Source organism: Danio rerio, chromosome 4 (assembly GCF_052040795.2).
Source record: "Danio rerio strain M-AB ecotype USA chromosome 4, GRCz13ab, whole genome shotgun sequence".
NCBI lineage: Eukaryota > Metazoa > Chordata > Actinopteri > Cypriniformes > Danionidae > Danio > Danio rerio.
The window spans coordinates 80,187,490-80,209,175 of NC_141024.2; the positions used below are offsets into that span (position 1 = coordinate 80,187,490).

Below are 21,686 nucleotides of genomic sequence, written 5' to 3' on the forward strand. Positions count from 1 at the left end.
AAGGCAAGAGATGCGATTTCTTAAAGATTTTACTGGCCTGGCATGTCAGAAGACATTGTGAAATGGGTAAGCTAATGCACTTTATGAATACTTCAGTTCACTGAATTTATGAAATCAAAAAATTGCATCACTTTTGACTTAATTCATATTATCACTGTTTGAGGTTTCACAGTGCACTGTTTGCCAAAAAAGCCGGAGATATCTAAAACACGAACCAGATTATATTCCAATCAAGGTACTACATCCATGTTTCTAACATTGTTTAATTGTCAGGGTTTTTGTGCTTTCTTTGTCTCCCTCTTGTGTCTGTTTATTTGTGTGCAGTTACACCTGTTACCAATTCCCTTGTTTCTCCATCCTCATTGCTCTCACCTGCTCTCCCTGATTATGTGTCTATTCAATCTCCCCTTCTCCCTCGTTCTGTGCTTGATAATTGTTTGATGTCAGTAAGCTTTCTAAGCTACTTGTCCTACCTGTATCCAAGTTTGTTGAGTCTTGTGAACTTCGTCTTGTCGTGCTCTGTCTCTACCCGTTTGTTGTTTGTTCCACTGTGCTTTGGCTCACCTCTACTCTGCCCACAGTCTGTGCTCGAGTAAAGCCAATCCATACAATCTCCTGCCTGAGGTCTGTTCTATTATATTCAACGGTTTTGATGAGGAACCTTTGTGTTCGACCTGCCAGCATCGCCCAGGAGAAGGCCCTGTACTTTGACTGCCTGTGTTATATCTGTTACAAATGAGTGACTCTTTCTCATAAACCCTAGAAAATGAGTTTTGTCTTTGGTTGAAAAACTTTGTTGAATTTCTCCCTTGCTCCTTCAGAACACTGATATAAACTTTTGACAACAGTACAAATGTAAGATTTGTATTAAAGCAATATTTCACCCATAACTGAACATTCTGCCATCTTTTACACACCCTTCACATGCTTAAAACACATTTGCATTCCTTTATTCAGTTAAAGGAAGATATTTAGAAAAAAACAAGTGACCGAAAACAAATGATGAGGCAATTGTCATATTTGGGTGAACTATCCATGTAACATTTTGCATGTATCTAACAAAATGTCTTATTACAGTCCAAATGTTAAAAGTCAATCAAGGAAACATTGATTTCAGTAAATCAAGGAAGGGAGTTTGTCAACACTGTAAGCATTTGTATCCTTTTTTACAAAAAATGCTTCAAGTTTTGTATTTACCTTTTATGTTTTAGTGTTATTAGAGTACTTGCAAAGCTAGTGGAGGACAAACCCAGCAACTGGAACCAATATTTAGATGCAGCCATGTTTGGTCTGCGGACCAAAAACAGCTTACCACAAGGTTTTCTTCTCATGTTTGGGAGAGAAGCAAGATGCCCTTCTTAAGTCCCAGAAAGCTCAGGTGAAAAATATTTGTTTATAATTTTATAAAAAGTGCCAGGTATATATTTTCAAAGCTGTATATAGTAAATGTAAATGAAGAAAATATATTTCTCATTAACATGTTGCCAAACGTTGATTCTTCATTTGAAGTAGAGTGCTGTAAGGAAGAGGTGGCTGTTGACATCAGATGCCATGAGAACATTCTGCATCTAGTGGAGAAAAACACAGAAAAAACCCACAAAAGAACTAGACGGCGACTTTCAAAAAGGCAATGCCAAAGCCTTAAGGTGGGGGACATAGTATGGAGGAGAAATGTTCGCATTGAACAACGAAAGGGAGGAAAACTTGACCCTGAATATTTTGATCCCTTTATGGTGACCAAAATAGATAACAAATGTGTGGTCCATTTCAACCCTATAGGACAGTCCACGCAAAGGGTCAACATTGATCATTTGAAACTCCACCATGAGGAGAGGCCAAGAATACCTAAAAAATCAGGAAACATCAGTTTTCTCTTTGCCACCTCAGCCCCATTTTCAGTTCAACCTCAAATCACTTCAAGTCTGTCCACCTCAGGATGCCTGTTGTCCAGATGAGGATATTTGGCCTTCTCCTCCTCCATCTCCACCTCCTCCACCACCTTCACCTCTTTCTCCTCCAGCAGGACAATCCTGTCCAATCTGGTCACAAAAAATGTATGTAACTTGGAAAACGTAACTTGGACCTTTTTTTAGCTTAAAATGGCAAATACATCAAATAATTGATTTCCTTCATTAATATTCCTTCATTACACAGCGATTCAAGATGCATGGGGAGGAAAAAATGCACATGTTCTGCTTTCCCGCATTGACAATTATAAACTCTTTTACTGGGACATAGTTGGGACAGCTCCCAATAAAGAAGTTGAGAGTGAGGTAAAGAGAGATTTGTTTGCATGGCATGTATGTACACATTTCAGTAATGCATTCCTGTTTATTTACTATTTCTATATTTCTAACGTTTAGGTGATCAATGCATACATGGCCGTTGTTGTGAAAAAACACAATTTTGCACAAGAAAAAAAGCACTTCATATTGACACATGGAATTAATAGGATAGAGGAGGGAAAGGGCTCAAGATTCAAGGTAAGCATATAAGAACGTTTTTTTCCCATCTACTGAAATTACCTCAAGCCAAACTCAAAGTTTATGTTGTGAATTTTATTTTATGTACTTACACTTGTGTCAGGCTTTGTGTGATCATCATTTTATGTCTAGTTTTGAAAGCTTATAAATTATGTTTGCCTTTTTAGTGTGATCCAACAAAATACGCTTTCATGTTGGAAGCTATGGGGCCATGAGCCTGGGCACTGGATATTGGGAGTAAGATCAAATATTTTGATCTATTTACTAAGCTTTGAAGAGAAATACTGTACCATATTTTTAGTAGCAGTGAAGGTAAATCCAAGTTTACAATTCTACAGGTAATCTTTCCTTCTGAGAAAAGAAGCCTTGTATTGGATCGCCTCGGAAAGGATTCTGGCAAAATCAAACAGTGTTTGGAGTCAACTAGGTAACCAATGAATTCATAAATGTAGAAACGGTCTCATTAAAAAAGGGATTTTTTGAGGGGATATGTATATATATATATATATATATATATATATATATATATATATATATATATATACATATATATATACATTTATGACTAATTGTATAGAATTTATATGTATATATTTTTGTTTCTATTGTTTTTGTTAGGGCTTTCACAAGAAAACAAAGCTGCCAGGTGTCCAGCCAGCACAGAGCCTCACAGCCTTCAAAATGATGCCACCTCATATGGTATATTTGTCCTAAAAGTAACTTTGCTTTTATTCTGTGTTATTGTAACTGTAGCATTTCAAATAATTATTCACTATAATATATATATATATATATATATATATTATTCACACCACAGAAAATGTATCATATTAAAAATATTGCAAAATTAGAAAATGTTAATTCTATATTACACTTTTGAGATCACTAATTGTCAAACTGTCAAATAAAAATTGCCATGGTAACTACCCCGCCCCTCCCCGATTGACTAAGGGTGCTTTTACACCTGTGAATCGATTCAGTGGTTCCGAAACAGAAATTACAATTGTTACATTTTTGCTCTTTGCTCTTGGAGCGGTTCGCTTTCACACTGCAAAGTTTCTAATCGGACCAAAAGAGTTAAAACAAGTCATGTGCGAGTAAACTCTCCTCACATTGGTCAGAGTGTCAGGGTTTATTTTGCAGCGTCCCGCTCAGCTGTCAGGAGAGGTGGTGGTTTGGTGGTGATTGACAGGGTGCGCGCGCGGAGAGATGCGGTGGGGAGGGGTGAGAAGGGTGCGCGATGATGCCTATTTGAGGACCGGGAGGGAGACGCGAGATTACCAGGAGATCATCACTCGTTTGCGGGCATCCGGACTCGCGAAACTTCCTGCCCTACTCATAATTCTCTCTTCATATAGCCGTAAGCCTATTACATATCCATAAAACACTGTGATATAACAGAGCTCGGATCGGATTGCTTTCTCACTGCAATCGAACCGCTCCAGGGTTCGTTTCAATCGAGCCGAGACCACCTCATTCAAGCGATCTCTGAGCGATTACTTTGGCGCGGAACAGAGCGCGATTGCCCTCTTCACATATGCCAAATGAACCGCGCTAACTGGGCAAACGAGACACGTTCCGAAACAAAAGTGTAGGTGTCATAGCACCCTAAGACTTAATTAACCCTCCATATAGTTGAACTTAATTCTATCTTTTGGTTCAATAGATGACCTTAGTGAGCTGTGACTCTATTGTGGGGAAAATAATATAGAAGTGGGAGACCAAGGAAAGAAAGGGGAAAAGCACCGAAAACCACCACCTTGTTCTTGGGTAAGGACCTTTCGAAATAAGATGGTCAATCTCAGTGCTCTGCCTAACCCTGGGAGAAATAACATGTATTATTTCTTCATTACAGATTCAGTGTGACACGTGTGACCCTGACCCCACAAAGCCGTACAACAGTGCAGCATGTTAATCCCATACTCTGTCTTAAGTTTTGTTAAATTAAATGTTATCTTGAATTGAACCTTTTTTTTTAAATATACACAAATAAGTAAATAAAAACATTTTATTGCAAATTTAAAGTATGGACTTTCTGTTTTAATTTGTGTGCCTACATTCTGTCTAATCAGCATTTCACACACATTCACAACATTTCACAATATTTTCTTTTAAATTTAAAAAACAATTAAGAAATTGGATAAACCTATTTCAGGAAACATTTGAGAGGATCAACCGTAATCTACGTAACTGCTTATCGGGGAAAAAGAAGGCAAAAACATACTGATTTATTTATTTTAAATCATAAAATTAAGGTAAAAACGTGCTGTACTGCTCATATTATAGTAAAATGGTTCTTGAATAGGCTGGTAAATAGATATGAATTTAACATCTTTATATCAAAGGCAAGAAAAATATATTGAACGGAGAATGATGCACGCTGATATAGTGTTCACGGGAGCCTAGTGCGTTCACGTGATGGCATGTACGCTGTTTGCGTGTCCAATCCCGAATAAGGGAGCGTTTTCAAGCCAACTGTGAGAACAGCGCCTACTAGGGTCACAGAAAACGATAGTCACAGAATTTGGTGTAACACCGGTACCCACATGAACAATACCTTTACTTTTCTCCTTTTAATTTATACAACTTTTGTAGTATTTCAATAACTAAATCTTGACTACAGTCTGAGTGTTTTGTTTCAATGCTAAAAGAGCAGAATTACAATATGAGCCAACTAAACTTTCCTTAATTCCCGCATCTTTCACCCATTATAATTATTGCCAACATTTCCCCAACTTTACCCTAATTGACCTAGTAAAGCCTTAAAATGTCACTAAGCGGAATACTTGCATCTTAAAAAATATGACGGTATGAATTGAACAAAGCACTGCAAAGCATTTCATGGACCAAAGAGCCCAACTAAATCAGCCCCTCACTCCATTACGGTGACACAAAAAACACCTAAATTTCTGTTGGATCTTAATCAGATTATGGAAGTCCAAGCAGTCAGTAATAAGTGTGTCTGCTGTTGTTTGTGGAGTTGTTTAAGGATCCTCTGCTAAGACTGAAGGTGTTTTCTTCTTCTTCTTCTTATGGGGTTAATGGCGGTTGGCAGACCAACTTAAATGGTGCATTTCCGCCACCTACTGGATAGGAGTGTGGAGCGCATAATGTTGGAAAAAGCATGAGTACTAAAGATATATGATACGAATGGAGGGATGAGATTACCATAGGGAAGAGAGAACAGTAATAACAGTAGGAGGAGAGGAGAGAAAGAAAGAAAAAAAAACAATACTAGTTAAAAATCATAGTAAATTTTATTTCCTTATTTTGCTAAGCTATTCTTAAATTCTATTAATCAATTTTGTTTTCTTTAAGTAATTAATTAATTGCATTATTATTTCAACTTGATTTGAACTGTTTCCTAATAGGGTCTGAAATGACAAATTTTTAATCCCATAAATACTTAATCCTTGAACTAACTGATATCTCTGATTGTCATATGCCATACATTTTGTAATTACATGTTCTAATGTTTCTATTTTCCCGCATTTATCACAACATCCTGTCTCGTGCTTCCCTATTCTGAACTTATACTGGTTTAGCAAACAATGACCAGCACGCAACCTAGTTATTACCACATCATTCCTTCTATTACCAAACTTATTTCTAGTACCACCCACACATCCTTGAATATTATGCATATGTCTGCCTTTTTCTCCATTATCCCACTCCCTTTGCCACATTCTACCTGTTTCTTTTGCAATTATGTTTTTTACCTCTGACTTACTTATTTTTATTTTTATTTCTATCTGAGTATGTTGTAATGCTTCCTTTGCAAGTTGGTCTGCCTCTTCATTACCTACTACTCCCATATGACCAGGAATCCACAAGAAGCTTACAAAAAGTCCACCCTGTCTGATTCTGAATAAATTTTGCATTATCTCATTCATTATGTCCTGTCTTGCCTTAGATGTTCCAGTAATTAAGTTGTTTAGTACTGACAGAGAATCTGAGCATATTACTGATCTTAATGGTTTCACGTCTTCTATCCACTGAAGAGCAAGAAGTATAGCTACAATTTCTGTAGTGTACACAGAAAGTCGGTCCGTTATTCTTTTTGATATTTTAATATTGAATTTTGGGATGTAAACTGCTACTGCCGTTTTTCCATCTTTAGGATCTTTTGACCCATCTGTATATATCTGTAAATAATTGAAATATGACTGATTTATGTATTGTTGTATTTCTTTTTCATTTAACATATTATTTTTGTGTTTTTCCTCATGTAGTAATAAATCGACTACTGGTTTATGGAAAAGCCAAGGCGGAATGGCAGAGGTTGGCACAGCAGGGGCTAAATTGATGTCTCTTATGCCCATATTTTGAGCCTCGTCTTTTACTGTCCAACCAAAACTATATATCTTTTTATGTCCATATTCCCAACATTCCTTTAGTACTGTCTTTACTGGGTGCCTCTCTTCTTGGCTTTTAATGCTAACCCAATATCTCATTTTTAACTTAATTCTTCTAATTTTTAGAGGCATTTCCCCCATCTCTACTTGTAATGCTATAATGGGTGTAGTTCTTAGTGCTCCACAGCATATTCTTAGTGCCTGAGATTGAATCGCATCTATTTTCAACAACTGAGTTTTAGCTGCGGAACTATATACTACGCATCCATAATCTATAGTAGATCTTACCAGTGCATTATAGATTCTTTTAAGCGAGAAACGACATGCACCCCATTCAGCTCCTGCCAAACACCTCATTACATTAATTCCTTTTTTACATTTATCTATTATTTTTTGAATATGCATATTAAAATTCAGTTTTACATCCATCCACATTGCTAAATATCTAATTACTGATACCTGTTCTATTTTTTGTCTGTATATATTAATATTTATATTTGGATTAACTTTCTTTTTTGAAAAACAAATAACCTGAGTTTTATCAGTAGAAAATCTAAACCCCCACTCATCCGCCCAATCTTGTCTGAAGCTGTTTTATTTTACTTGATTTTATTTAATGTTGTAACTCAAGTCACTGTTTGTGTTTCTTGTTTCTTTCCTTCAGTGATTGTGATTATTAACAGCAGGTGTTCGTCAGTGTCTGAATTCCCTCATTAGTGTTCATTAACTCTGTCAGGTGAACTATATTGGTGAACTAGTTGATGGAATAGTGAACAAGGGCACAAAGTGTGATTTCAAACACAGACTTCAAAATGTCGAATCAGACCTCTGTTAGCTCACAGTTTTCTGCAGTTGGTTACTTTCTCGAAAACAAAAATGTTACCCAGAATGCACTGTTTTTAACAGAATACTACTGTTTTAGTGAAAAAAAAACATTATTTTACCGTAGAATCTGACCGTTTTTAACAGCAATGTTTTACAGTGTCGCTCCAACAACTGTCACTCCAACTGTTCAGCTACCCTTCACCTCCCTGCATCAGTTTTCAGCAAGCCGTTCTTTGAGCAAGCCGTTTGAGCCATATAGTAAAGACTCCAAAAAAATTGAATCCAACCCAGTCATGGGAGCACACCTTTTTTTGCTGTGCTCTAGTAAACACAGCAGAAATTCCAAGTGTGGAAGAAAGCATGTGCCTCCAGGCAAGTGGACTTGGGGAAAAAAAGGGAGTTTTTTTGATGTGCATTGCACACAACAGAAATTTATAGATATTGCTGCAGATGCCTCCCTTCTCTTAAACATTCTGGAGGCTTTAAAATAATGTGTTGCTGCAGGAGCAAGCAACTCATTGATATTGTTATGCCATCAGATGGTTATTCAGTAAACTTTCTCAAGAACAGAAGCAGTTTGAACAAAGCTGTGGCGTACATTGTTCCTCTGCAATGTAACCTTCCTCTGAAGGGTGATCATCAAAAGGTAGGTAATGTCAATAACTTTTTGTTGTGGGTTATATGTAAATTTTCCCTTAGTGTTGTTGTGAATTACATTTTAGTAAGACAGTATGGGACAAGGTAAGCCTTTGCAGCAAACATGCGTGAACTGCAAACAGGTAGTTCCACTATATGTTATGGAAAGTCACAGAATACAATGTAACACAAGGTAAAACAGAGTCAATCCTGAAATCCAATGTATTATTGCCAGAGAACGGCTAAGATTTTGTCCACAAACCTTTTAAAACTAGGAATACTGCTAAATCTAAAGTAACTTTTGGAAATATAACTAACAGTAGGAATAGTATAAAGTACATTGTAATGATCTTCCGATTCAATTCTATTCCCTGAACATGTCAATATGACCATTAGTGAGTAAGGGTCTGTCCTCACCGACTGCATTTTTCCACTCTACCACACGGGTTTACCGTTGTTTTCTATGTGAACACATGGTTGATGGACATGTTTGACTTTTAAGCTTTAGTCTTTAGAAAGGCCACGTATGTGAGCAACATATTTTTTAGACTGTACAGTCATAACTTATTTTCAGAGCAGTGGGCCAATCAGAAGTAATCATAGGTGGGACAATCGTTGCCAGTTTCTGTTTGCACACACTGTGTGTATGTATATATATATATATATATATATATATATATATATATATATATATATATATATATATATATATATATATCTATTCCAGGCCGTCCACCTCTGGTCTGCAGCCCCGCCTCGTTATTGGGGGGCTTTTCAGGACAAGTTTCCAATCAACTTGAAATGGGAAGCCCCCTAGTATGACGGAGGCAGTCACGGTCGCTACTACCACCACTGGAGGAGGGAGCAGTACAAACTCCGACGTGCTATCTCCTAGGTGAGTGCTCACCTTTACGCCCCGTCACACCACAGTCTTTGTGTAGTGACACTCACACATCCCCCTTCTCCCCCAGAGTAGTGCAGCAACCGGAAGGGCAGGAAGCCTTCCTTGGACCGGGTGCAGAAGGCCACCATTGGCAGCGAGACTGCATGGACCACCAACGTGTCGACGGTGGACAGCGTCCTGGCGGAGTGGGAGCTCACAGAGGCGCCGTCCACCGTCACCAGTGACCATCAGCTGGTCACGTCGGTGGTCCAGCAGTCTTGAAAGGGCCTGGACATCCAAACCTTTGAGGGCAAAGGTGAGACCTTTCTCGTTATTCACGGGAACGAGGTGAGAGGGATTTGTTTACAGGTTTTCCCCTGTGTTTAGTCATTTCCTCAACCAAAAACATGTTCTTTCTTTTTTTTGTTCTGTGCAGTTGTCGTCACCACCATGCCCTTTACAAAAGGTGATGTAGTTTGCTACTACCATGGGGAGGAGGTGTCCCATAGGGAGGGCGTTAGGAGACAGGAAGCCCTCACTGACACCTTCTCCTACATGTTCTTTTTTAAAGGGACTGGTGGTAAGCGCATTTGCCTGGATGCCCAGTCCTGGCCCTGCCCCTGTCACCCGGGCAAGGAAACTTATGGAAGGCTGTTGAACCACTCCCGGCGCCACAACGTGCGGCCTATTGTGGTGCAACTCCCGCTGCCACATGGGCCACAGGAGTGTGCCATTCCACGCCCTTCGGGACATCTCGGTGGGTGAGGAGCTATTGTGGGTTTACGGTGTTAGACGGGCGTCCTTCGGGGGAGAAGGGAAAGATTTGAAATGGCTGGATGACTAGGCGCGGTAAGCATCTTATACTTTCAAAATACTAATTTTTTTTTTCCCTCACTCATCTTGTTTTTTTCTCTCTTTAAGGCTTCAGCAAGTCGCCCAGGGTCCAGCCAGCCATCTTTTGTCTGTGTGTGTGTTCTTTCACAGTTTTTTTTTCTTTTTTTCATTTATTTAATTATTTTAAGATAAAAAACAACAACAAAATAAATAAATAAACTATTTTTTTTTACCCAGCCACTAGCATTGATATTTTGTTGTGTTAGAAAAACAACAACAAATCGTTGTTATACAATAACTTGACTAATTACCTTAACCTGCCTAGATAACCTAATTAACCCGGTGAAGCCTTTAAATGTCACTATAAGCTGTACAGAAGTGTCTTGAAGCATATCGAGTCTAATATCACTCACTGTCATCATGGCAAAGAGAAGTTTCTATTAACTTGCAGATTTTTTTTGTTGTTAGATAGACATATCACTTTTTATATTTAACTTTATATATATATATATATATATATATATATATATATATATATATATATATATATATATATATATATATATATCATTTTTATTCTTGGGATTAGAATAATAACAAATAATATCTTTCAGATAAAAATTTTTTTTGTTGATTGCGATTTATTCAAATAATTGAATATTACATGGTCACTGATATGCAAATGAGCGTGTGACATCATCCGACAACATCCATACTCGCCATCGAACCTTTTATCTTCTGCAGATTTAGGTAACAGGCTGCTGCTAAATGCTCGTTTTACCGTGCTTAGGCAAAATATAGGATCACTAAATGAGTAACCACCATGTGTTTTACTGAACGCAGCTGATATGGGAAACATGCTCGTGTTATTGCAACATTTTCCGGTGTACACAGGTGAAAAATTATATATATATATATATATATATATATATATATATATATAATATATATATATATATAAATATATATATATATATATATATATATATATATATATATAAATATATATATATATATAAATATATATATATATATATATATATATATATATATATATATATATATATATATAAATATATATATATATATAAATATATATATATATATAAATATATATATATATATATATATATATATAAATATATATATATATATATATATATATATAAATATATATATATATATATATATAATATATATATATATATATATATATATATATATATATATATATATATATATATATTATATATATATATATATATATATATATATATATATATATATATATATATATATATATATATATATATTATATATATATATATATATATATATATATATTTATATATATATATATATATATATATATATTTATATATATATATATATATATATATATATATATTTATATATATTTATATATATATATATATATATATATATATATATATATTATATATATATATATATATATATATATATATATATATATTTATATATATATATATATATATATATATATATATATATATATATATATATATATATATATATATATATATATATATATAAATATAAATATATATATATATATATATATATATATATATATATATATATATATATATATATATATAAATATACACACACTCACGTAAAGGCAGTGAAATCTTGTTTGAATGCATGCAATTTAAAAGAACGTTATAATGACATAACGTTAAACCTATTTTGAATTATGTATTTCATGTACTGATGTACAACTAAAAGCATGAGTATAGTTTTTATTTTAGATGCTACCACCTATGTAAATGTCTCATATAAATACATAAAAACATCAAAAAGTTCTCATTTAATGTTAACAAACATTTGAATTATTTTAACTATGCATATCTTTAACTTGTAGTTACTGATAATAATGTTACTGATATGGTTAGTGTTGTTAAAATGTCCAGACTGCGTGCTGTCAGTCAAAAAATTGCTAAATAGTGTCTTTTGTTTAAAGTTGTCAAAGTGTAACGGAGTAGGTTGATCGCTCTTTTACTGTGCTTAAGTGAAATGACTGACCACAGAATTACTAATTGGCACTGTACCACTTTATAGGGAACACGCTGGTGTTTTGTGACGTGCACACACACCCTTTGATCCTAGCGTCAAGCATACCCAGAATTATGAGACAAACATATTCTTAGTCATCTTTCTGATCACCATGATGCGAGCATTGGTTAATTTTGTTATCAGAAGAAAATATGCATCTTAAATTTTAAAGAACATAATGGAAAACAAAAATAATGAGTCAGGATGTGGGGGTCCAAAATAACAAAGTCCAATAACTCCGATAAAGCCACAAGGCACTGATGTCTGTATAGCTCAGTAAATTAGCTGCGCAGATTGGAATCAGGTGGCAGCAATCTGCAAACAAAAGAAATTAGGAAACCAAAAAAAAAAAAAAAAAAAAACACAGGACGTAGCACAAGTATAAATGCATGCCATTCTCTCCCTTTCTCACACACACGCATGTTTTTAAATGCAACAACTTAATTCTCACCTCTTCTGTGTTTTGCATCACCCAAATGACACAAACTAAACAAGATGAGCAGCTCAAGTGGAAGTGACCTTGACTTTGTTGCCACTCAAGAGTTCAACATCAGGATGAAAAGAATTGAAACATTTTTGGTATGCCAAGTAGACGAGTTACGGGAATCGCATAGAACCCTCAGAGAAGAAACGGAGACCATGACAGAAAGAGATCTACCCGCTGTACAGAGTGAGCTGTCTGCTCTAAAATCCACCATCACAGACCAGGGCAGGCAAATGGAGAAGCGACAGAGGCAACCGACAAGGACAGACTCAACGAAAGCACCAACAGAGGCAACTGACAGCACCAACGATGAAAGCGCCACTGACGACAGCGACAAGGAAAGTGAAAACAGCCTCGCAGGCACCTGCTTTATCTATGCCGGATGCCAAAAGAAAGAGGAGTGAAGAAGACCTGGATGACCTCCTGCAGCTATTTTGGCCCACAAATGCAAGAATCAGGGAGCAGCTGAATGAAAGGCAACAACCCCATGTAAGTAAAAAAAAAATAATAAATAATAGTTTTCCTCCAACCTCAATTAAAACACTGCTAATCCAAATAATTGAAAATAGGTAACACTTTGATTATTTGCGTCAACTGTGTTAGATTAGGGCTGGAGCAAAACTGTGCAGAGCTTCGGCCCTCCTTAAGTTGGTTTCGAGACCCAAGACATAGATGAAGCCTTTAAAAGATGACCTGGATGGTAGGTCAAGATGGTATATAAAATAAAAACTGCTAAGAGAGCAGTTAAGCTCGTAAAAAAAAAAAAAAAAAAAAAAACCCCGATTAGCCAATAAGGGCATATACCCGCAGAAAAGCGCCAAAAATACAGTATCCGTTATGACCTGAGTGACACTCACACACAGACACATCAGCGACACGCACGCACCACATGGCTGCAATAAAGGTAAATTTTATGATTTGTTGTATCAACACTTCGATAAATTCGAATGTTTGGGTAACTTGTGTATTGTTTGCGTCCATATTGTAACCTAATCGTCGCATTATTTGATGCCTCGAGCGCTTTTCATAACAAATCTCGAAGCTGCTTTGCAGAAAGTGTAACTTGATGTCTCAAAGTGACGCCAATGTTTGTGATCATATATTAATTCGGGCTGTAATGTAAACGTTAGATTCTTAAGACTCTGTGAATTTTAGTGCAGAGCTGGAGTTCCCAAGGGCAACGTTAACTGCATTTGCGTATATTCACGTACAGCCTTATCTATAAACTTTTCCAAATAATGTCAGAATTAATGTCATTTCCACGCTGCATATTTTTAACCAGGATGTTTCAATCATTCTTGTTAACCTACACGTGCAGCCAAAAAGGTATTTACTTTGATCCACGCAAAATAGGAATTTTGAAAAATAATGCATGAAACAAGTTAACTTAAGTCATTGCTCAAATGTGAAGATGCGTGTATTTTATTAAATCCACCCCACAAACCCACCTACATGTGCCTGAGGTCAGAAGAAGTGACAGGGTGATTTGACTAAGTTTGTTTGAATATTTTAAATTCATTCATTCATATTCTTTCCGGCTTAGTCCCTTTATTAAGTCCCGGGGGTTGCCACGGCAGAAAGAACCGCCACTTATCCAGCACATGCTTTACGCAGCGAATGCCCTTCCCGCTGCAACCCATCTCTGGCAAACATCCATACACAATCATTCACAACAGACAATTTCAGTCAATCCAATTCACCTGTACCACTTGTGTTAGGACTGTGGGGGAAAATGGAGGAAATCCACACGAATGTGGGGAAAACATGCAAACTTCACACAGAAACGGCAACTGACCCAGCCGAGGCTCGAACCTTCTTGCTGTGAGGCAACAGTGCTGCCCCACCGAGTCGCCCGCAAAAGAATAATGTGTGCCGTTTTAAAATGTTACAAGCCCTGGTAGCCATTTGGCATGCAAATTAGGGGGAAGACAGATTTTCAACCTATTTCAAAATATATTTGTGTTTGTTCCTGTACAAACATTGATTGCTCAAATGTAAAGATGCGTGTGTTCTTCTCAATATTTTTCAGGAAGGAAAGGCTCCCGATCACAATAATGCTGAAGAGATGCGAGATGCCACTCATTTACAAGATGGAAATGTGTCAGAGCTCAAAAGAAGCAGATTAAGTGTTTTTATTTGTTTTTTTTTTTTTAACGAATATCTTGATTTGTTCATTTTCTTTTCGGCTCAGTCCCTTTATTAATCCGGGGTCGCCACAGCAGAATGAACCGGCAACTTATCAAGCATCCTCGTTTTTTGTGTTCCTGTACAAACATTGATTGCTCAAATGTGAAGATGCGTGTGCTCTTCTCAATATTTTTCAGGACGGACAGTCTGAGTATGTTGTTGATGTTACTGAGAGGAGCCAAGAAAACAGCCCACAGCTATGTACAATCGTGAGCCAACGGACAGCGAATAAAAGAGAGATAGAGATTGTGAGTTTATTAAAATATATTCATTCATTTTCTGTTCGGCTCAGTCCCTTTATTAATCTGGGGTCGCTTCAGCGGAATGAACCGCAAATTATCAAGCATCCTCATTTTTGTTTCTGTACAAACAATCATTGCTCAAATGTGGTGATGCGCGTGTTCTTCTTAATATTTTTCAGTCTTCTGATGACAGCGACGTGACAGTAACGCGAGAACCCACGTATTCCTTAGCTGAAAACAACCGGAAGTGTGATCGTAAGTTTCTTTGAATATTTTAGCACATTTGATTAAACGCACATCTTTGAAGACTTGGTGTGAAAAAAACAAAAAAGTGTCTTAATTTTAAATAGTGACTACGTTATAGCTACAATCAACATACACCAGTCCCGGCCGCGTTTTTAATTGTCAACGGCAATCCTGTTGACTAGAACATGTCCACTGCACTGTCAACTCAGGGCTCTATGTTGACAGTCCCTGCACAGGGCGCAAACGCATTCAGGGCGTGTCAGAATCCACTTTTGCTAATATAAGGACGGAAAATTTCACTTTGCGCCGTGCTGCATGGTCTAAAAAGGGTTGAGCTTATTTTCTTAATGAGTTATAGGTGTGTTCAGAGTTCAGATCAGAGTCTCACCTCATTCCCCTCAAAAGTCAGTTGCGTCGCGCCATGGCGCATTTGCTATTTACATGACGTAAAGTAAGAGCAAGTGGAAAAACTGAGCATTTCACTAGCAATAAATAAATAAATAAATAAAACAGTTAAACAGCATCTACAGCGGGAGAATGAGAGAAATTATTAAATTTCACTTTCGCTCTCGTAGATAGGGAAACCTTGTACACACAGACATCAATTAGCCTATAAATACTTAATTTTGTTTAAGCGCAAAGATTTGTTTCAAAACTATTTCTAAATTCAGTTCTAATTTCCAGCAAACTAATAAAAGAACAATAATAACGAAGTGTGGTCAAAAAAACTGAGTTATATCCTAATACACATGCTAGCTTGTTTAATAAAACAAATATAAATGCGCATATAATAAATAATACTGCTAATAATCATAACATTATACAAAAGCAAATTGTTATGAATGAACTAAAAAAAGCCTCCCGAGATGAAGAAGGGATAAAGTCAGTGGTTTTTATATTGATGTAGGCTAGTCTATTGAATACTGATTGTCTATTGATAGTGTAAGAGTCCATCTATTAGCCCAAAGATGAAACTAACAGCATGGTCGAAGGTTTAATGCATGTAAGCCTTTTCTAGGGCTTCTAAAAAAAAAATAACTGTTAGAACAGTTGAACAGCTGGTTTCTTCATCACTTCTCAGATTAGATGTGCATTGGAGCATTGCATCTTGTCTCATGAAATTCCATAACAGTTCTCAGGGTCTAATATTTTGGATTCTTACACTCTGTATGGAATATCGAGCAGAATGTCAAAAAAGTGAGAAAGGATCAGCATTTTATATCTAACTAATAAACTGAAATATGTTTTTATTATTATTATATTTTAATACAAAAATTGTGTCTTACTTTCCCCAGAGTTATGGCAAGGAAATCTTGCCTAAAGACTGCCCTGCTGTTTTTGAAGCTGCGCTTAAAGACTTCAGTTCAGTCACAGGAAAGCTGCAAGATTCTGGAGCTGTCACCAGGGAGAGTCTAACCAAGAATGAACAGCTGCTTATCCCCTACTACCTGGAAGCCATCTTGCTAAGGCTTCTGCAGCAGCCTGGAGTGGTCACTAAGAAGACTAAGTCTGAACTCTTTATTACTCACTCTTTTCAAGAATAACTTAATTTGCAAACATTTTTTGAACAAGTGTTAGTTACACCTTAGCATAGTTGTTCAGAGTTAGACTATATTGTGCCGTTATTTTACAATTTAGTTATTTTTTAAATTATTTTCTTTACTCTGTTTTATCTCTCAACTCTCTTTTTGCAGGTTAAGGAATGGGAAGGGAAAATTCACAACGAGGCCGGTGTTTCTATTGCTGTGAAGAAGCCTAAAACAACTGCATTACAAATAGCAGAAGTGCCACTGTAGGACAAAATGAAACTTGTAAGTTTAAATAGGAATCTAAATCATAAAGCCATAATAGCAAGTTAAATATAATGTAAATTTACTGGTTCTTTGGTTTCTCTTGCACTTCAGTGAGGTGTGGCCAGTGATGTGTCAGCCAGCTCATTTTTTGTGTCGAGCACCGGGAGACCAATTTATAAACCATCAAATGATTTTAAAAAGGCTTCAATACAGGTGACAGAACACTTATATTTCTCTTGACATTGTTTTATGTCCACTTATCGCATTTCTATGTATGCACTTATATGCATTTCTGGCTTCTAAGGTTGTTGACCAGGTTGCTGGTAAAACACAGTACACATCTAATGACTACGATGATTCTTATTCTTAATTCTGCATGTCACAGCAGTGATTATTTGCCCTCTCTTCATTATTTGTTTGTGATCTTTCAGACAACCATCTAGTGCACCTGCCAGCTGAGAGATGAGCAGACGCCCTACAGCAGTCGGGCAGAGTCCTATCCAGTGACCCTTGAGGGGCCTGCTCTGAAAAGGACAGACAGACAGGAGCTGTGTGAACAACAGCATGCCCTTGGTGAGTATACACCTGATAAAAATCACACAAATGGTGAAATCTCAACAAACAGTTCTGTTCTGTTCTGTTTTCCCAGAACACTTTGCTGGCCGCTGACCCTCTGAGGACAAAATAGATGCCTGGATCAGGAAGCAGAGATGGACATCAAATGTCCCAAAGACTTCAGTTATTATGAAGCAATGGAAGCCTGTTGAGTGTCTGGACCAGGTAATGGACAGCAGCTTGTGCAGAGGATGGTTTTGAAATCAACGCTGGAAACAGCAGAAATGAATCCTTGCGCATTGATGCAATGATGCATTGATGCATTGACAATTTCCACTGCCAGCCTCTGTCCTTAGTTTATGGATGATGGATTCCACACTCCAGCAAAAATGATAGAGATGTCATTCTCTTCATGGCAACCAGAGACATTGGAGACAATGAAGAGCTAGAAAAGAGCTGTAAGTGGACTGGATGTAAAACAACATATTTCATTCAGTCCTTTATTTCCAACACCTCAAACTTTTGCAACCTCCAGATTTTTCCTGAAATATTGTAAATAAAAAAGCTCTAGCAAAGATAAAAGTTGCTGCGGCTAAAAAGCTCATAGTTGGATCTCCGGAGTGGGCTGGCAGTCACACACGAATGCATACACACACACATACCAACAATTTAATTCTAATAATGTTAGCAACAAGCGATTCTTTATGTTTTATTGCATTTATTTGTATCAAAAACTTTCTGGAACAGTTCTTCGCTGTATCCAAACCATGTTGTCGCAGTCAACTCCTTTAAGCGTCTTAACCAACGTATGCTGCTGGTTACTTGGACAACCTGTTTACAGCAGAAAAGTCATCCATATGGGGTGAAGTGGTCCGCTGCTTGCTCAAAAAAGGAACGGCGTCATATCGCCTCATATCGTTCGTTTAAAAGATGAAATGCAGCCATACGTACATCTGGCTACATAATTTGCGATGTCCAAAAACGTATATAGGGCTACATTTTATGAAGAGCCTATGTTGGTTGTGGAACAACCTATCCATTATTATAAATAGAAAATCTATATTTAAATAAGCATGGTATGACAAAAGGTTACATAGTGTTAGATCTATTAGATGAAAACGATCAAATTCATTAATTTTTCTTTAGACTTTCTTTCGAGTTTATTCCTCAAGGGTCACCACTGCGGAATGAACTGCCAACTTATTTAGCATCTGTTTCACACAGCGGATGCCCTTCCAGCTGCAACCCAGTACTGGAAACCACCCATACATTCTTACATACACACGCACATACACTATGGCCAATTTAGTTTATTCAATTCACCTATAGCGCATGGTTGGACCGTGGGCGGAAACAGGAGAACGCGGAGGAAATCCAAGTAAACACAGGGAGAACATATAAACCCCACTCATATAAACACCAACAGACCCAACCAGGACTTGAATCAGCAACCTTTTTTGCTGAGAGTTAACAAGGTAAATGGTCAAATTTTTAACATAATTCATGCATGCAAAAAAAAATAAGATAAAAAGTTATTTTAGAGAATGTAATAGTTTAAGTGATTCCTATTGCTTAAAAATATACTGTAAAATATTAAAATGTATCTAATAAATTATTTGAATTAAAGATTAGAGATGTATCAGAGAACAAAAAAAAAGTAACAAAGTAATTGGGCGTATTTTAAAGTTAATTTTTCAACTTCAATACACTATTAAAATGGACAGTTTGATAATGAAATCTTTAAAAATAATTTTGCCAGTATCTTAAAAATGGACAATTTTATTAAAAATCAAGACATGCAGTTTAGGATAATCAATAATACATATCCAGCAGCAGAAATGTTATAAAATTATTTAATTTGAGGAAGAGTCTTTTGTTTTCTGTTCAGAGGAGCCTGAAACCATTAAATATTTCTTTTTCTTTTGTCTACAATAAATAAAAAAATCTATAATAATATATTTAACAATCTGTACATTTAACAATCAACATTTTAGGATAAAACAGTAATAAACAATAATAGTAAAAAAAGTTGAAGATTTATCGTTTTCTCTCTATCTCTCTATTCCAGGCTGTCCACCTCTGACCTGCAACCCCCTCCGTTGCCTCCGCCTCTTATTGGGGGGCTTTTCAGGACAAGTTTCCAATCAACTTGAATGGGAAGCCCCCTAGTATGGCAGAGGCAGCCACTACCACCACTGGAGGAGGGAGCAGTACAAACCCCCAACGCGCCATCTCCTAGGTAAGTGCTTACCTTTATGCCCCGTCACACCATCAACATTTTCATGTAGTGAAACTCACACATTCCCCTTCTCCCCCAGATCATTGCAGCAACCGGAAGGGTGGGAAGCCTTCCTTGACTAGGGTGCAGAAGGCCATTGGCAGCATGACTGCACGTGCCGACGGTGGACAGCGTCCTGGCGGAGTGGGAGCTCACAAAGGCGCCGTCCACCGTCACCAGTGACCATCAGCTGGTCATGTCAGTGGTCCAGCAGTCTTGAAAGGGCCTGGACATCCAAACCTTTGGGGGTAAAGGTGAGACCTTTCTCTCGTTATTCACGGGAACGAGGTGAGAGGGATTTGTTTACAGGGTTGCCGCCAGCGTCTTAAAGTCTAAAATTTAGAAATTTGAAATGTAAGGCCTTAAAAAGTCCCAAATTTGCTGCTCTAGGTCTTGAATGTTTTTGCACCGGTCATGTTTTTCCATGTAACGCTACATCTAATGCTCATTTAAAATCTTTTTTTTCTTTTTTTTCCGGTTGTTAGGCTTCCGTGGTGTTGTTGTTCTTTGTTTCACTAGTCTGATTGCAATTTGCGATATTACAACTACAAATGAGGTCAACTTGCATCAGCCAATCAGCTTTCTGTTACAGCATGCATCGATTGTGACGTCAAATCGCAGTGTTTGCGGAGGTTTGCTGTGGTGGCGCGGCTGCGCCACATGACCTGCTCTCGCTCCGTGGGACTGTAAGGCTGGTACCAGGAATGATTATTTACAACATCTGTGTTTTTAATAAGAACAGCTACCTGATAAGCATCAAAGAGCTCACATCTGTCACTCTCAGTGTGAGAGCGAAACTTCCCCCGGACACGCATCTCCTGATATACCCTCTCCCTTTTGTCTCTGTTTAACTTTGAAGGTTCCAGCGTGTCTGATAAAGAAGGTTCTCACCCCTTTAGATATTGAAACATTTGCCCTCAGTCCGGTAATAAAATTATAATCAGGCTTCTCAATCAAAACCTCATCTCACCAAGAACAAAGAAACACACAAATGGTAATACCACAGAAACCTCAACCGAAACTTCTTCCCATGAAAACAAAAGGACATGCCCAGTAGAGAAATGGCCAAATGTGAATATCAAAGAAACACCCTGAGGTGCAAAAACGGGTACTTAAGGGAAGGTGGCAGAGAAGTTGGGGAATCTGCATCCAGATCTCCCGCACAATTGCTGTGTGTAGTCTTTTTTTGTCTTCAGGTAAACTTCTAAATCTTCATTTATGTAATTTGAATTGGCTAAACGTTTGTTTCACTAATGTAATTTTGATTGACTGATGTTACGTAATGAATTGATTAATGTTTTGATTGTTTGAATTATCTTCGTTTACCTGGTAAATAAATTATGTTTTGAATTATTTAAACAGTCCTTGTGTTATCACTGGTAAATGTTGCTATTCATAGCACTACAAGCCACTGTACAGGTTAGTAACAGACTAAAACATGTTAGACGGAGCAGCGTGGTAACGCTATACAATGTTGTTAGAGATCCGACTAACAAATTGGCATTAATTCAAGTATACTTAGACTGTAAAAGGCCAACTATGGGTTTTCTATTTAGAACAACAAAATATTGTTGAAACTAATTTTAAATGTGAGTATTTAGGCCTTCATCTACAAACTTACAATCCTGTGCGATTATTATAAAAATACCTTGTCCTGCCCTACAGGACGATGCAGAATCACAATTTTTGTGTCTTGTGTTTCCTCTTTCATGTTTTTGCTCTCCAGAGATGCTTCAGCATACTGTCGTATTAAGAATGATGAACTGATAAAAAGAAACGCAGTGTAGT

The 21,686-nt window shown here is 36.9% G+C and overlaps 1 protein-coding gene and 1 long non-coding RNA gene across 6 annotated transcripts; both read left to right on the forward strand.

Annotated features, from left to right (window-relative positions):
- The first annotated feature begins 163 nt into the window (after nucleotides 1–163).
- LOC137491151 (uncharacterized) lies at nucleotides 164–4,504 on the forward strand. Its single transcript, XR_015483854.1, has 10 exons — nucleotides 164–1,378; nucleotides 1,513–1,646; nucleotides 1,780–2,054; nucleotides 2,155–2,273; nucleotides 2,364–2,483; nucleotides 2,651–2,720; nucleotides 2,822–2,910; nucleotides 3,102–3,182; nucleotides 4,150–4,253; nucleotides 4,339–4,504. It is a non-coding gene; the product is annotated as an uncharacterized LOC137491151 (long non-coding RNA).
- A 7,943-nt stretch (nucleotides 4,505–12,447) lies between these two features.
- Nucleotides 12,448–21,257, forward strand: LOC147845095 (uncharacterized). Of its 5 annotated transcripts, none has more exons than XM_087249623.1 (11): nucleotides 12,448–13,086; nucleotides 14,922–15,032; nucleotides 15,206–15,281; nucleotides 16,568–17,083; nucleotides 17,177–17,278; nucleotides 17,497–17,638; nucleotides 17,715–18,078; nucleotides 19,689–19,859; nucleotides 19,939–20,152; nucleotides 20,491–20,593; nucleotides 20,758–21,257. In XM_087249623.1, the coding sequence occupies exons 1-4, from the start codon at nucleotides 12,907–12,909 to the stop codon at nucleotides 16,591–16,593; spliced, it is 393 nt and encodes a 130-aa protein (XP_087105749.1). In that variant the 5' UTR covers nucleotides 12,448–12,906; the 3' UTR covers nucleotides 16,594–17,083; nucleotides 17,177–17,278; nucleotides 17,497–17,638; nucleotides 17,715–18,078; nucleotides 19,689–19,859; nucleotides 19,939–20,152; nucleotides 20,491–20,593; nucleotides 20,758–21,257. The 5 variants fall into 5 exon arrangements, with proteins under 5 accessions (XP_087105749.1, XP_087105750.1, XP_087105747.1 ...); XM_087249624.1 differs by having other exon boundaries at nucleotides 17,715–17,845; nucleotides 17,964–18,078; nucleotides 20,491–21,257; XM_087249621.1 differs by having other exon boundaries at nucleotides 16,568–16,779; nucleotides 16,967–17,083; nucleotides 20,384–21,257.
- The last annotated feature ends 429 nt before the right edge of the window (nucleotides 21,258–21,686 follow it).

Coding starts and splice junctions, on each gene's coding strand:
- LOC147845095 (XM_087249622.1), top strand. CDS start 12,907: ATGAAAGCGCCACTGACGACAGCGACAAGGAAAGTGAAAACAGCCTCG. Junction 13,087..14,921: donor ATGAAAGGCAACAACCCCAT/GTAAGTAAAAAA, acceptor AATATTTTTCAG/GACGGACAGTCTGAGTATGT. Junction 15,033..15,205: donor ATAAAAGAGAGATAGAGATT/GTGAGTTTATTA, acceptor AATATTTTTCAG/TCTTCTGATGACAGCGACGT.